This window comes from Narcine bancroftii, chromosome 3, assembly GCF_036971445.1.
Source record: "Narcine bancroftii isolate sNarBan1 chromosome 3, sNarBan1.hap1, whole genome shotgun sequence".
Taxonomy (NCBI): Eukaryota; Metazoa; Chordata; class Chondrichthyes; order Torpediniformes; family Narcinidae; genus Narcine; species Narcine bancroftii.
In genome coordinates this window covers 64,774,729-64,789,424 of record NC_091471.1, presented here as the reverse complement: position 1 = coordinate 64,789,424, position 14,696 = coordinate 64,774,729, and the positions used below count along the sequence as shown (strand labels likewise).

General features: G+C 36.6%; 1 protein-coding gene across 7 annotated transcripts in view; it reads left to right on the top strand.

Moving 5' to 3' along the window:
- Positions 1 to 14,696, top strand: part of LOC138757224 (probable E3 ubiquitin-protein ligase HERC1) — a 309,739-nt gene that overhangs the window by 127,142 nt on the left and 167,901 nt on the right. For all 7 annotated transcript variants that reach the window (XM_069924220.1, XM_069924216.1, XM_069924219.1 and 4 more), the window contains exon 31: positions 10,052 to 10,207. In XM_069924220.1, coding sequence (XP_069780321.1) covers positions 10,052 to 10,207 — 156 coding nt within the window. The remainder of the gene's footprint in view (positions 1 to 10,051; positions 10,208 to 14,696) is intronic.

Below are 14,696 nucleotides of genomic sequence, written 5' to 3'. Positions count from 1 at the left end.
TTGTTCTATTCTGGAATAGCTGAGAGCTCCTGTTAATTATTTTTGAATAAAGTAAAATTATAAGAAATAAAACTTTAATGATCTCTTCAAAGTTCTTTGAATCTAACCTGTGATACGATTGGTGTTTTTTTCGGGGGGGGGGGGGATAGGGCTGTGTTGTTCTAAGCAAAATATCCATGGTTTATGAGCACTGTGGTTGGTGTTCAACAATTTAACAATGTTTCAAATTTACTAACTTTTAGTGCATTTTGAATCTGAATTTGAATGTTCAGTTTTGTCTTTAAGTGTTTAGCCACAAGTCAAGCTTAGCAAAGGCAAACTTTATCTAAAAAGTTCTATCTTTAATCAATGAATCACAGTGTAATGAGTAGGATAAAGTAGTGCAAGAATTGTACAGGTTTTGGCATTTTTTATCTTGCTTTTTTTAAATTCTGCATTATTGAAACTGCAAGACAGAAAATGTTCCTTCTGGTGGCTGTGTGAAATGAGCTTCTGGGAGAAAATAGTGGCAGCAGGGTCAATTTTGTCATTTAAGGAAAAATTGGATGGGGATATGGATGGGAGGGGAATGGAGGGTTATGGGCAGGGTGCAGGTAGGTGGGACGAGAGGAGAGTACTTAGTTCGGTGCAGACTAGAGGGGCCAAAATGGTCTGTTTCTGTTCTGTAATTGTTATATGGTACTTTAGCTAGTGAAGTGAAGTTTTCTCATCAGTCACATTAGGTGAGAAAAATCTGAGACCACCACTGTTGCTGGTAACCCCACCAAAAGATAATTTTTGTTTGTCTTTTTAGTCCACTTATTCATATATTGCTGGAAAACTAAAATAAAAGCAGAAAATGCTAGAAATACTCAGCATGTCAGGCAATCTATGTAAATTTGACCTGAGTTAATACGATAGATCAATGACCTGAAATTCTAATGCTATTTCATTTTCTATTGATACTGCTTAACCTACTGGGTACCTTACCTTTTTTTTGGTATGTTTTCCTCATTTTCATTTCTAGTTCTGTCCTGTCACAAGAATTATTTGGAATCAGCAAAGGTATTATGGTGACTTTCTTACGCATGCAGACCAATATCTATATTATTTTATTTATGTCTCTATTGCTTTGCTGGTAACATTGGTTCTGAATTATCATGTGTTTTTCCTCATTATGATTTCCAAATTTGTTCACAATGTTGCTTCAATGGCTGCAACTTAAAAAAATTTTCAACTTCAATCTTTTGCCATGATTCTTCAGCATATACAGTACATATGACATCATTTACAAATTTTGTTTGTGAGTTTTATTGTTTTTAATCAGATTTTGATGTAGAAATGAGGGGAATTAAATATTGCAGTTAGATATGTTTTCTAATAAATCTGCTCCTACCTTCCTCAAAAGCTTAAAGCAAGATGAAAGTGCAGGTCTATCTGGACCTTCTGGTGATTTTTTTTTCCCCTGTGCTTTGTAACTACTTCTTGATGGACATTTTGTCAAAATCCCCGGCTGTGTGTGATAAACTCTGCTGTGTTGTAATCGTGAGTCTGATCCATCATAGTCCAAGTACTGCACCTTCCAGTGTCACAATGGCAGAATTTCATGGTGCCAAGGATGAGCAATATAACTGAGTTTAGTTGTTGCTGTTCAGCCATAAAGTCATCTTCAAGATGTCAATTTCTATACTTAAATTTAATGGTGAAATAAAAGCAGCTTTTTAATTAAATCTCTCTATAGTGAAATATTTTGTCCCCTGTTGAGATTTGAATTCCATGTTGGATTCACATAATGGTGAATCATCCACGACCATGGTTCATTCCCCTGCTTCCTTGTACATAAAACCTTGTATGTATTTGAACATGGTTTCATTAGTCTTAACACCAACTTCTCTCACCTAGATCCATTCTATCTAACCTATTAATCCTGTAGTCTTTCATCCTGTGTAATCTATATTTTTGTTGCAGAAGGTAGTGATATATTGTTTATTTTTATTTCGTTCCAGTTTATTGATTTCCTTGCAGATTAGAACTTTAACAAGTCAGATGAATCTTGCTCAAGTCAACATTACTGAATTCTTGGACCAGTGTAGAAACATAGAAAAATAGGTGCAGGAGTAGACTATTTGGCCTTCGAGCCTACACTGCCATTCAATATGATCATGGCTGATCAGTACCCGGTTCCTGCCTTCTCCCCATATTCCTTGATCCCCTTGGCCACAAGGGCCATATCTATCCTACACTTAAATATTGACAAGGAACTGGCCTCAACTACTTCCTGTGGCAAAGAATTCCACAGATCAACCACCCTCTGAGAGAAGAATTTTTTCCTCATCTCAGTCCTAAAAAACTTCCCCCATTCTTAAATTGTGACCCCTGGTTCTGGTTTTTCCCAGTATTTTTAACTTGAATAATATTTCAATGCTATTTCAAATATTCTCTTTGTTCCTAAAGTGGACATTTTCTCCAAATTAGGACCAAATCTCTCATTGCAGTAACTGACTGAAACGAACCCTGACTTGAGTATTCCTTTAGTTAATAAAAGTGTGTCTTTTTCTTGATTGGGAAGGTTCTATTCCATTTCTAGGCTTATTGTTAGTGAACATTCCTAGTTTGCTTCCTCCACACCTTGATATCTTTAATGAATGATGTTCAGATCCGTAATACAAGAAACATTTGATGGCTCCTGGATGTATCAGTTTGAATTTAGGAGAATGAAGGGGGATCTCATTGAAACATCGAATGTTAAAAAGCATGACAGAGTAGATAGCAAAAAGTTGTTTCTCATGGTGGGAGAGTCTAGGACAAGAAGGCACAACTTCAGGATTGAGAACAGAGATGTAAATAAATTTCTTTAGCCAGAGGGTGGCAAATCTGTGGAATTTGTTGCTACAGGTGGTTATGGAGGCCAGGTCATGGCTCTATTTAAGACAGATTGATTGGAGCTTCATTAGCCAGGGCATCAAGGCTTATGGGGAGAAGGCCAGGCAGTGGGACTGATTAAATTGTGGGGCAGACGTCATGGGCTGAATAGCCTATTTCTGCTTCTATTCCTTATGGACTGATGGTCTTTAAAATTTTCAAGCTATTGTTGACTCTTCTTAAAGTACCCTCTTCTCCCACAACATTTACCAGGTTTAATTTTAAAAATAACCCTTTTTTTAAGCATAAACTGAAATCCAAAGAAAATAGCTAAGCTTGTTTTTGAAGGACAGAGAATTACAAGTAGAAAGTATTGTGAAGGTTCCATTCAAAACGGATACACATTTGTTTAGATTCTGTTGAATTTGGTGGTTGTGTAGGTCAAATCATTGGTATATTTAAGAGAGAGATTGATAGGTTCTTGATTAGCCAGAGCATCAAAGGTTATGAGGTGTGGGGATGAGTGGGAAAATGGATCAGCTCACGATTAAATGATGGGCTGAATAGCCTATTTCTGCTCTAAAGTCTTATTATCCAAAGCATTTTGGTTTTCCTGATCCATGAGAAGATACTGCAGACATTGGAAATCAGAAATGATAGAATGCTGGAAATGCTCAACAAGTCAGGCAGTATTTGTGGAGAGAGAAACAGAGTTAATTTTTCTGCTATGTACACTTCATCAGAATACTTCAAATGAAAATTAATCAAGCTGAATTGTCAGCTTCATTTGTCTTCACAGATGCTGTCTGATCTACTAAATATTTGCAACATTTTCTGTTTATACAGGTTGTACAACTTCTAAAACAATTAAATATAACACTTTTATACATGATGATCCAAGAGTTATATTCCTGGCAATAATTTTCAGTGAAATTTCTTGCATTAAAAAAAGTAGGCAAATAATGTACATTATGGATATCTTGAAATGCTGCATTTCTAAAATGCTATTTGTTGTATCAAGATATAGCTTATAAAATGGAGGATACATATTCTAAAGAGTCAGAGGATTACAGTAAAAGTTTGTACCAGAATGTTTGTAAATTAAAGAATTCTTGTTCTTTACCAATTTAAGTCATTTGTGACTTCTGTCAAAATTTGCATTGATTTTAGTTTTTAAATACTCTGGTATTCTGATAGTCACGTTTTGAAAACTGAAATTGAAGTAAATAAAGTAAAACATTTTAAAAATACTGTTGACAATATGCAAATACTTAGAAATTCCCAAAATAAGTAAAGTTGAATAACATGTTTTTTAAAAAAGTGATACAGAAAAGAGACCACAGGTGTTGGACTCTGGAACCAAAAAAAAACTGAAATTCGGAAGAATTGAGTAGATCAGGCAGGATCTGTGAAAACAGTAAGTTTTGGTTGACATTTCAGATCCAAATTCTGTATTGGGACCTAATTCAGAGTTTAGATCTTTTATTTTCACAAATACTGTTTAACCCATGTTTTCTGCCAACAATATTTTTAAAGAAAAAAAAACAACTGCTTCTCCATTGTATCTTAACTATGCCTCACAAACTGAATTTTAGATTCCTGCCAGGACCCAAGTGACAAGTTCTTCAGCCTTTTGCTGATGAATCTTTGGTCTCCATTTGTCTAGCAGCAAGCAAGCAAACTCAGAGGTCTGAATACTTGGTTATGGCCCTGCCTCTTGCATTTCATAAATTACAAAGACCAGGATGATTTGGCCCATTGTGTGAGCTCCCTATAATTCATTTTTTCATTTACATGTATAATAGACATGACTTCCAAGATGAAAAATAGCCCAAAACCAGATGTCATGAGAAGCACAATGGGAATAATTACCTTTCTCACTCAAAAATTAATGTTATGTCTTTTTAGAATTTTCTGGTTGAAGATGGGGGGGGAGAAACATTAAATTATCTATTTGTAGGTGTGGTTGTTTCTCCTTTTATAATTTCCACTTAGGGTACTGGTCAAAGGACTGCTTCTGTTTCTCATTCTAACGTACCATGACTTTAATGTTAGGCCCAATGTTTTATCTCCACCAACCACTCCCTTTCTCACAGCACTTTTCCATGTAACTGCAGAAGTCACAACACCTGAAATTTTACCTTGTTCCTTTCCATCATTCAGGTACCCATATAGTTTTTTTTTCCACATGAAGCAATGATTCCTTTGCACCTCTTCCAGTCTAATGTGCTGCATTTGGTACTCACAATGTGGACTCCTGCACATTGAAGAGCCAGATACAGATTGGATGACTGCAGAATACCTGCATTCAATCTTCGGGAGTGACTCCAAACTTTTGATCTATCTGTGAACTCCTCAACTGTTACAACAAGCCCAATGTAAGCTTGAGGAATAAAACCTCATCTTTTGTTTGAACTTCTGGACTTCATCAAATTCTACAACATTGGGTATCTCATTTTTTCTCTTCAAGTGCGGGCCAGTTCTGCTGTTGATCATTCATCTGTAAGAGTTTGTTAACTGGCCTGACCAGCTGGACATTTGGAATATGCAAATGTCATGTTAGACATGATAGCCAAGAAAAGATATCAGAAAATATCTTGGAACGTAAAACTGGTAAAAAATGGTATCTACCTCATCAAGGAGTTATACATCCATGAAAGAAGAAACTGTGTAGTATTTGATTGTTGAGAATCATTTCAAGGAGTTTCATTGAATTTTCAACTTCTACAAGGTCCTGACTTAACCAGTACTTTAATAGGTGTTCTGATAAGATTTGGTAAAGAGCCTAATATACTTGCTGCAGATATTGAAGCGATGTTTCATCAAGTAAAAGTACCATTAAAAAAAACATGACTTTTTTTAAACGATTGTTGTACCTCATGGAGATTACAGTAAAGACATGAATTAATACAGAATGACCGTTCATCTATTTGGAGCAACTTTGTCACCAAGTTGTGGAAATTTTCCTCTGAGGAAATGTGCAGAAGATAATGAAGAGCAATTTAGTTCTCAGCTTATAAGCATCAGCAGAAATAATTTCTGTGGTTATTGTCTTACTTCGGTGGTTTCAGAAAAAGAACCAATAGATTTTTATCAAGAGTTAAAGGAGATCTGTAATAAAGGTTTCTGCCTTATGAAATGGATTAGCAACAGTTGAGATGTGTTGGCTGTAATTCCTGAGGCAGTAAGAGGAAAGGATATAAAATATCTTGATTTGGATTATGATGTTCCTCATGTCAAAAGAATTTTAGGGGTGTAATGGTAATGGTTTTCAAATTAAAAACTGTTTTGAAAGAACAAAAAGAGGTATTCTTTTGATTGTAAGTTCAAGATACAATCCTTTTGAAATATTGGCACCGGTAGTATTAATACCCAAACAAATGCTACAAGAATTGAGCAGAAGTAAATTTGAATGGGATGAAACTATGCCAGAATAGGTAAATTGGATTGAGGGTCTTAAAATGATAGAAAATTTTGAAGTCAACAGATGTTTTAAACCAACAGACTTTGGAATTGCTACATTTGCTCAGTTATACCACCTTGCTGACGCAAGTGAAAGTGGTTTTGGTCCTGTCAGTTATTTAGTACTACGAAACAACCAAGAGCGAGTACGTTGTGGATTTCTAATGGGAAAAGCCAGAGTGGCTCCATTAAAATACCATACCTCGAATGGAATTGACTGCAGCTATTATGGTGAGTAAAATGGACACTGTTAAGAAGAGAATAACAGATGGAGTTAGCAGACTCTATGTTTTGGACTGATAGTACATCAGTGCTTAAATACATTAACAAAACCACAAATTTCATACCTTTGTGACTAACACAGTTAATGAAATAAAAAAGGTTTTTCATGCTAATCAATTGCGATATGTTTAAACAGTGAATAAACCAGCTAATCTGTATTCACGAGGATCAAAAGTTCAATCTTTTCTGAAAAAGAACCAACACTTAGGTGTCCGGTCCTCAATTTCTTTTGCGATCTCAAAAAGAGTGGCTTCAAAATCTGGAAGAATTAAAAGAAATTTCAATGGATTATCCTGCAATCCAAAACACTAATGTAAATACTATTCAAATATCTAATGAAAATTATCCAATCACTTAATTAACACTATCACTTCATGGTTTTGTTTAGTAAAAAGCAGTAGCATGGATTCTTAGGTTAAAAACCATGCTTTTAAATTGTTTCAAGAAAGAGAATCTGAAGACTCAGAAGAGTTGTTACCTAACAGTTGGAGAATGCTGAATTGGAGATAATTCGTTTTTTGTCAGAAAAGGGTGTTTGATAGCAAGATATCAAAATTGAAGAAGAATCTGAGTGTTACAAAAAAAGTCTTGTTTACAAGCTAAATCCAATTCTTGGAAATGGTGTATTGAGAGTAGGAGGAAGATTGGAAAAAATAATAATGCCATAAGAAGTGAAACACCCAATTATATTAGCTATGGAATTTCATATTTCTTATGCATGAAAAAACAGGTCTATTTCAAAAAGAAGATATTTATGCAAGACAGATGGAAACAAGTTCAATTTCTTGCAGATTTATTTTGGAAAAGATGGATTATAGAATATCTTTCAACTACAAAAATGGTCTAAAACTAAATGCAATTTTGTACACAGAGATATTGTAATTATCATGAATGATTCTTCACCAAGAAGTTCTTGGTTGGTAGGGAAAATTGTGGATACAATTCCAGACGAGAAAGGATTAGTTCGGCAAGTGCAGATTAGAACCAAGACTGGTTACTTAAATTACTAAAATCTGTTTTTTACAGGAAGCTGAAAGTTTTGATTTCTAATCTTATACTTACTTTATTTACTTTGTACATCTGTAATAGTAATTATATATTAGCCATTAATGTCTATTATAATAATTAGGGGCCGGAATGTAAAGGTTAAAACCTTATATTTTTTATTCTTGTTAATTTTGTGTCTGTCTCTTTAAGAGAATTATTATTTGTAGTGTTACCATAGTGACTATAATGTAATCTGTCATAATATCCACCCAGGCTAAGTGCTTGCCTTCTCATTCTACAAGATGTGAAGGAAGTGTGAGCAGGAGAAATTTTTCTATGAATTTTTGTATCTTTTTTAATACCTTTTGTATCTCTTCAAATTCCTCTTGCATCTCTATATATCTTTGTATCTTTATACAGTAAATGCTTTGTTATTCACCATTATGAAAGTCTTGTGGTGAAGCTATGCAAAATGTTTATCTGTTCTATCAATGAATTAAAACTATATTAAGTAACAGCCATAGAGTTTGATTTATCGGTTTAAAGAGATCTAAATTTGGGATATCGTAGCTCACGCTTGGAAGATGATACTTTAATATTAGCATAAGGAAAGTGTCATCTATACTCATAGTTTTTATTTACATGAAGCAATGATTTCTTTGCACTTATTTCAGTCTAATTTGCTGCATTGGTACTCACAGTATGGACTCCTGTACATTGAAGAAACCAGATCCAGAATGAATGACTGCAGAATACCTGCATTCAATCTTCAGGAGTGACTTCAAACTGCTTGTTACCTGCTGGTTTAATTCTCCATCTGACTCCCACACTGATCTATCTGAAAACTCCTGAACTGTTACAACAAGGCCAATATAAGCTTGTTAAAACTTGCTGTAGACTTCTGGACTTCATCAAATTATACAACATTGGGTATCTCACTTTCTCTCTTCAAGAGCTAGGCCAGTTCTGCTGTTGATCATTCACCTATAATAGTTTATTAACTGGCCTGACCAGCTGGGCATTTCCTACAGCGCTGCATCTCACAGCCTTAGTGTATGCTTTGTCTTTCACTAACTGCCCTCATTTCAGAATTTTCTTTGTTCCTTATTTCTTGTTCTCTAACTACCGTCAACCTGATCTCTTCCTCGACCTCCCATCCATTGAAGATATCTATGCAAGATATTGCCTCAAGAAGACATCCAGAATCATAATGTTTTTTTTCCACAAAAAAATTACCTGTTTGAGTGCAGCAAGTAAGAATTTTGTACATAGTTATATTGTACATCTGCGTAGGACAATAAACACATTGTCATTGCTGTAACAGAGAATTTCTACAGGTGCTTTTGACTGATGAGTGTTTCCAGCATTTTAAATGTGACTGCTTAGTTATTGGTATTGTATTGATAGAAATCCCTAACTCTAATCTTCATGCAGCTGTTTGAAACTAATGTAATTAATATATAGTCTATATGTAAAAATGAATTAATATCAGATTACATGGGTCTTCATTTCTCGAGGGTTCAGTGACTCACATCAGAATCTATAAAGTGAGGCTGTAACCACACCAAAAGCATACTGCAGTTTTAATTAATATTTAACCACCATTAATGCACTGCAAATAAAATAATAGCAAATTTGTTCTATGTAGAAATAATGTAAAATTTGATTGCTTGTGATGGGGCTCTTCTGTTATGGAATAACAGAAAAGAACTTGAACTGGAAACATGGTGTTCTGAATCAGTTATAACATGAATCACGTATAATTTCCCTCTTAAAGACTTACAAAGAATATTTGTGTTTTATAATGTAATAGTAATTTAATGTAGCACTGTGGACTTTAGAAAATGTATTCTGTCTAATTGAAAAAATATGGCCTTTCAATTCAGATGTAGCTCAAGATTATGACATTCAATTAATTTAACCAACCAAATGTGCTATTTTTCTGAATTTTGTGTTCATGGGATGCAGAAGAATGGAACATTGTAAAATATTTGTGCAGAGTGAATCTGTTATTCATCTATTAAGTTTTTAATGTATGTGCTGATTAATTGCAATTACCTGGAATCCCAACCATCCCATGTGGTATTCCCAGCTCAAAATAGTCTGTAAAGCACAGCTCCTTGAACTCGACCTTAAGTGTATATCTTGGTCTCAACTTCTACAATACAAATGCTACATTTTCTTTGACATAGAATACCGTTGCTGTGATCTTTTTAGGGTTGCATTAAGGGTAGTATTTTCTTCTGTTCATGCCATTTCACCATTGGATCAATATTTGTATTTTCCATTAGATCATTGTTGCTACACAAAGTGTACTGTTTAATCTTCAAAGACATTAATTCAATGCATCCTCAATTTCCTTTATATGAAATTCATAATGCATTGATTAAATAGAAGTTATTTTATGAGCTTAATCATTTGTGATTTACTCCCATCTGTTAATAACATATCCTTTATTTTTTTTCTCTCTTCTGAATAGATTTTATCAATAGCAGAAGAATCATAGAAACACAGTTGGGAGATTTTCTTGTTTTTTTGCGTCGTGTTATCTCCTTCAGGGGCATGCAGAATAATACAGTTTCTGTGAAATGGATTGATCCAATTTTATTGATAGCTTCAGGGATTAGTGCATCAGGTGAGATGGTTTAATTATCCTAATAATTATATTATACTTGTAATCCTACAAACTATTGCCCCATTTTCCTTAAATTATTGTAACAAACCAGATTTGTACCCAATTTTCCCAGATCTATTCCATTTGGATTTTGTCACTGTACCAAAAACTTAGCATCTTGTCTATTATGACAAAGGTAATTCATTTGCCACTAAACTTCTCAACTTGCAGCCTTTGATGAGTTGATCATATCATCCCCTCCAGTGCCTCTGCTATCATCTAGATAGGTTGATTCCTACTTGCTTGGTTCCACTCTAATCTATCCTATATTGCTAGAGAACCATTCTGCAATGTATTCCAAATTTATGGTTATTTTGTTACCACTTTTGCACTTAACAGTGAACTTCCGTACTTTCCTCAACTGGATGTTGGTTTCTGCATGCAGACTAACACACCTGATTGTATCTTGTCACATTTGATCCATTTACAGTCACTAAATTCTTTTGTTAGATGCACAGAACTGAATGAGAAGAAATGTCACACTTGAGATAGTGGGAGGACTGACATTGTTGCAACAGAGCATCCATCCCTCTCATTAGCAGATGTATGACACTAAATCAGATTGTTTGTAATCTTGGTGTCTTTTGTGATATTTAGTTTCTGGTTTGTTAATGTCACAATATTTAACCATAGAATATTACAGCATGAAACAGAACCCTTTGGCCCTTCTGGTCTGTGCTGAACCATTTTTTGTCTAGCCCCACTGACCTCCACCCAGTCCATACCCCTCCATACCTCCCACAACCATGTATCTGTCCAAATTCTTCTTAAAAGTTAAAATTGAGCTCACATTCACCACTTCAGCTGGTAGATTGTTCCACACTCTCACCTCTGTGTGAACAAGTTCATCCTTGTGTTCTCCCTAAACTTTTCCCCTTTCAACCCTAACCCGTGTCCTCTGATTTGTATCTCACCTACCCTCAGTGGAAAAATCCTACCTACATTTACTCTGTCTATCCCCTTCATAATTATAAATACTATCAAATCTCCCCTCATTCTTCTACAATCCAGGGAATAAAGTCCTAACCTGTTTAACCTTTCTTGTAACTCAGTTCCTGAAATCCAGGCCACATCTTAGTAAATCTCTCTGCACTCTTTCAATCTTCTTGATGTCTTTCCTTTAGTTAGGTGATCAAAACTGCACATAATACTCCAAATTTGGCCTCACCAATGTCTTATACAACTTTTCCATAACATCTAAACTCCTAAATTCAATACTTTGATTTATGAAGGCTGATATGCCAGAAGCTCTCTATACAACCCTATCCACCTGTGATGCCACTTACAGGAAATAACGTATCTATTCCCTCAGGTCCCTCTGTTCCCTACCATTTACCATGTATGTTCTTTCTTGGTTTGTGCTTCCAAAATGCAACCTCATACTTGTCTGCATGAAATTCCATCTGCCATTTTTCAGCCCATTTTTCCAGCTGGTCCAGATCCCTCTGCAAGCTTTGAAAATCTTTTTCACTGTCCAAAACACCTCCAATCTTAGTGTTAATTGCAAACTTGCTGATCCAATATACCACATTGTCATCTTTATCGATGATAAACAACAATGATCCCAACACCAATCCCTAAGGCACACCACTAGTCACAGCCCTCCAGACTGAGAAGCAATCTTCCACCACTACTCTCTGGCTTCTCTTGTTCAGCCACTGTCAAATTCAGTTCACTACTTCACCATGAATACTTAGCGTCTGAACCTTCCCAACTAACCTCCTCTGTGGGACCTTGTTGAAGGCTTTACTAAATTCCATGTTGACAACATCCACAGCCTTCCCTTCATCAACTTTCCTGGTACCATCCTTGAAAAACTCTTATTATAAGATTAATTAAACATGATCTCCCATGCACAAAGCCATGTTGACCATCCCTAATCAGTTCCTGGCTATCTAAATAATTGTATATCCGATCTCTTAGAATACTTTCCATTGATTTACCTACTACTGACATCAGGCTTACTGGCCTATAATTTCCAGGGTTACTTTTGGAGCCTTTTTTAAACAATGGAATAACGTGAGCTACCCTCCAATCCTTTGGCACCATATTAATGGCTTAGAACATTTTAAATATTTCTGCCAGAGCCCCTGAAATTTCTACACTAACCTCCCTCAGGGTCTGAGGGAATTTCTTGTCAGGCCCTGGGGATTTATCCACCCTTATTTGCTTTAATACAGCAAAAATTTCCTCTTTAATCTGTATAGGTTCCATGACATCACTGCTTGTTTTCCTTACTTCCCACAACTCTGTGCCCATTTCATGAGTGAATACTGATGAGGGTAAAAAAAACATTTACGATCTCCCCATCTCTTTTGTTTCGATACAAAGCCGACTACTCTGATCTTCAAAGGGGACCAATTTTGTCTCATACTATCTTTTTACTCTTAATATACCTGTAGAAATCCTTAGGATTTTCCTTCACATTGTCTGCCAAAGCAACCTCATGTCTTCATTTAGCCTTCCTGAAAAATGCATTTTTTTAATATACTCTTCAAGAACCTCATTTGCTCCATGTTACATATACCTGCTATATACCACTTTTCTGAACCGGAACCCCAATATCCCTTGAAAATCAAGGTTCACTATGCCTGCTAACCTTGCTTTTAATCCTGACAGAAACATACAAATTCTCTACACTCAAAATTTCACCTTTGAAGGTCCTCCACTTCACACATTCTTCCCTGAAAACAACATATCCCAATCCATGCATTCTAGATCCCTTCTCATTTCCTCAGAATTGTCCTTTCTCCAATTTAGAATGTCAACCCGAGGCCCAGACCTATCCTTCTCAATAATTAACTTGAAACTAGTGGCATTGTGATCTCTGGACCAAAAATGTTTCCCTACACATACTTCAATCACCTGTCCTGTCTCATTCCCTAATAGGAGATCCAGTATTGCCTCTATATATTGATTAAGAAATCTTTTCTGAATACCTTTGACAAACTCCAAGCCATCCAGCCCTCTTAGTATATGGGAGTCCCAGTCAATATGTGGAAAATTAAAATCTCCTACTACTACAAGCTTGTGTTTCCTACAGCTGTCTGCTATCTCTTTACAGATTTGCTCCTCCAATACTTGTTGACTATTGGGCAGCCAATAATACAACCCCATGAGGGTGGTCATACCTTTCCCATTTCTCAGCTCCACCCATATAGCCTCAGTAGACGAGCCTGCTTGTCCGACTCCCAGAGTACAGTTGTAATATTTTACCTGATGTGCAATGCCACTCCTTCCCCTTTCAGCTCCCCCCCCCCCCACAAACTCTTCTATCATGTCTAAAGCAACAGAAGTGCAGAACATTGAGCTGCCAGTCCTGCCCCTCTTACCACCAAGTTTCACTAATGGCTATAATGTCATAATTTCATGTGTCAATCCATGCTCTAACCTTGTCTTTCTTTCCTACAATACTCCTTGCATTGAAGTAGATGCACCTCAGATCATTTACACCATGTACAACCTGTTGACTTCGAACGGTGCATGCAATTTTGACATAATCTTTTCCCTCTTCCACTCCCACATTTGCTCTGGTTCTCATCTCACTGCAATTTGAAACCCACTGGAGCAACACTAGCAAACCTTCCCACATGGATATTAATCCCCTTCTAGTTCAGATGCAGACCATCCCATCGTAATAGGTTTCACCTTCCTTGGAAGAGAACCCAATGATCCAAAAACTTGAAACCCTCCCTTCAAATCCATGTCTTTAGCCACATGTCAAACTGTATTATCCTTCTATTTCTCACCTCATTAGCACGTGGCATGGGTAGCCATGCCACAACCCTGGAAGTCCTGTCCTTCAACCTAGTGCCTAACTCCCTGAACTCTCCTAGGAGGACCACTTTACCCTTCGTACCCATGTCATTGGTCCCTATATGAACCACTAAATCTGGGTGCTCACCCTCCCTCCTAAGAATGCCGTGAACACAATCTGAGATATTTCGGACGCTGGCGCCAGGGAGGAAACGCATCACCTTGGATACTCGATCTCTTCCACAAAACCTCTTATCTGTCCCCCTAACTAAGGTATCCACTATTTCTACAGCTCGGCTATTCTCCTCCCTTCCCTTCTTAGCCATAGGACCAGACTCCATGCCAGAGAACCGATCTCTGTGGCTTGTCCCTGGTAGGTTGTTTCCCCCCCCCCCCCCAACAGTATCCAAAATGATATACTTCTAATTGAGGGGAAGGCCACAGGACTGCCCAGCACTGCCTGCATGTTCCCTTTCTTTCTCCTGACTGTCACCCATCTACTCTCTTCTTGCCCCCCAAGGTGCCATGGTGTCCCTGTTACTCCTGTCCATTACTCCCTCTGCCTTCCAAATGATGTGGAGTTCATCCATCTCCAGCTCCAATTCCTTAACTTGGTTTGGAAGGAGCTGCAGCTGGATGCACCTCGCTGATTAAGTAATCAGGGATACTGCTGGCTTCCCTTATGACGCACATT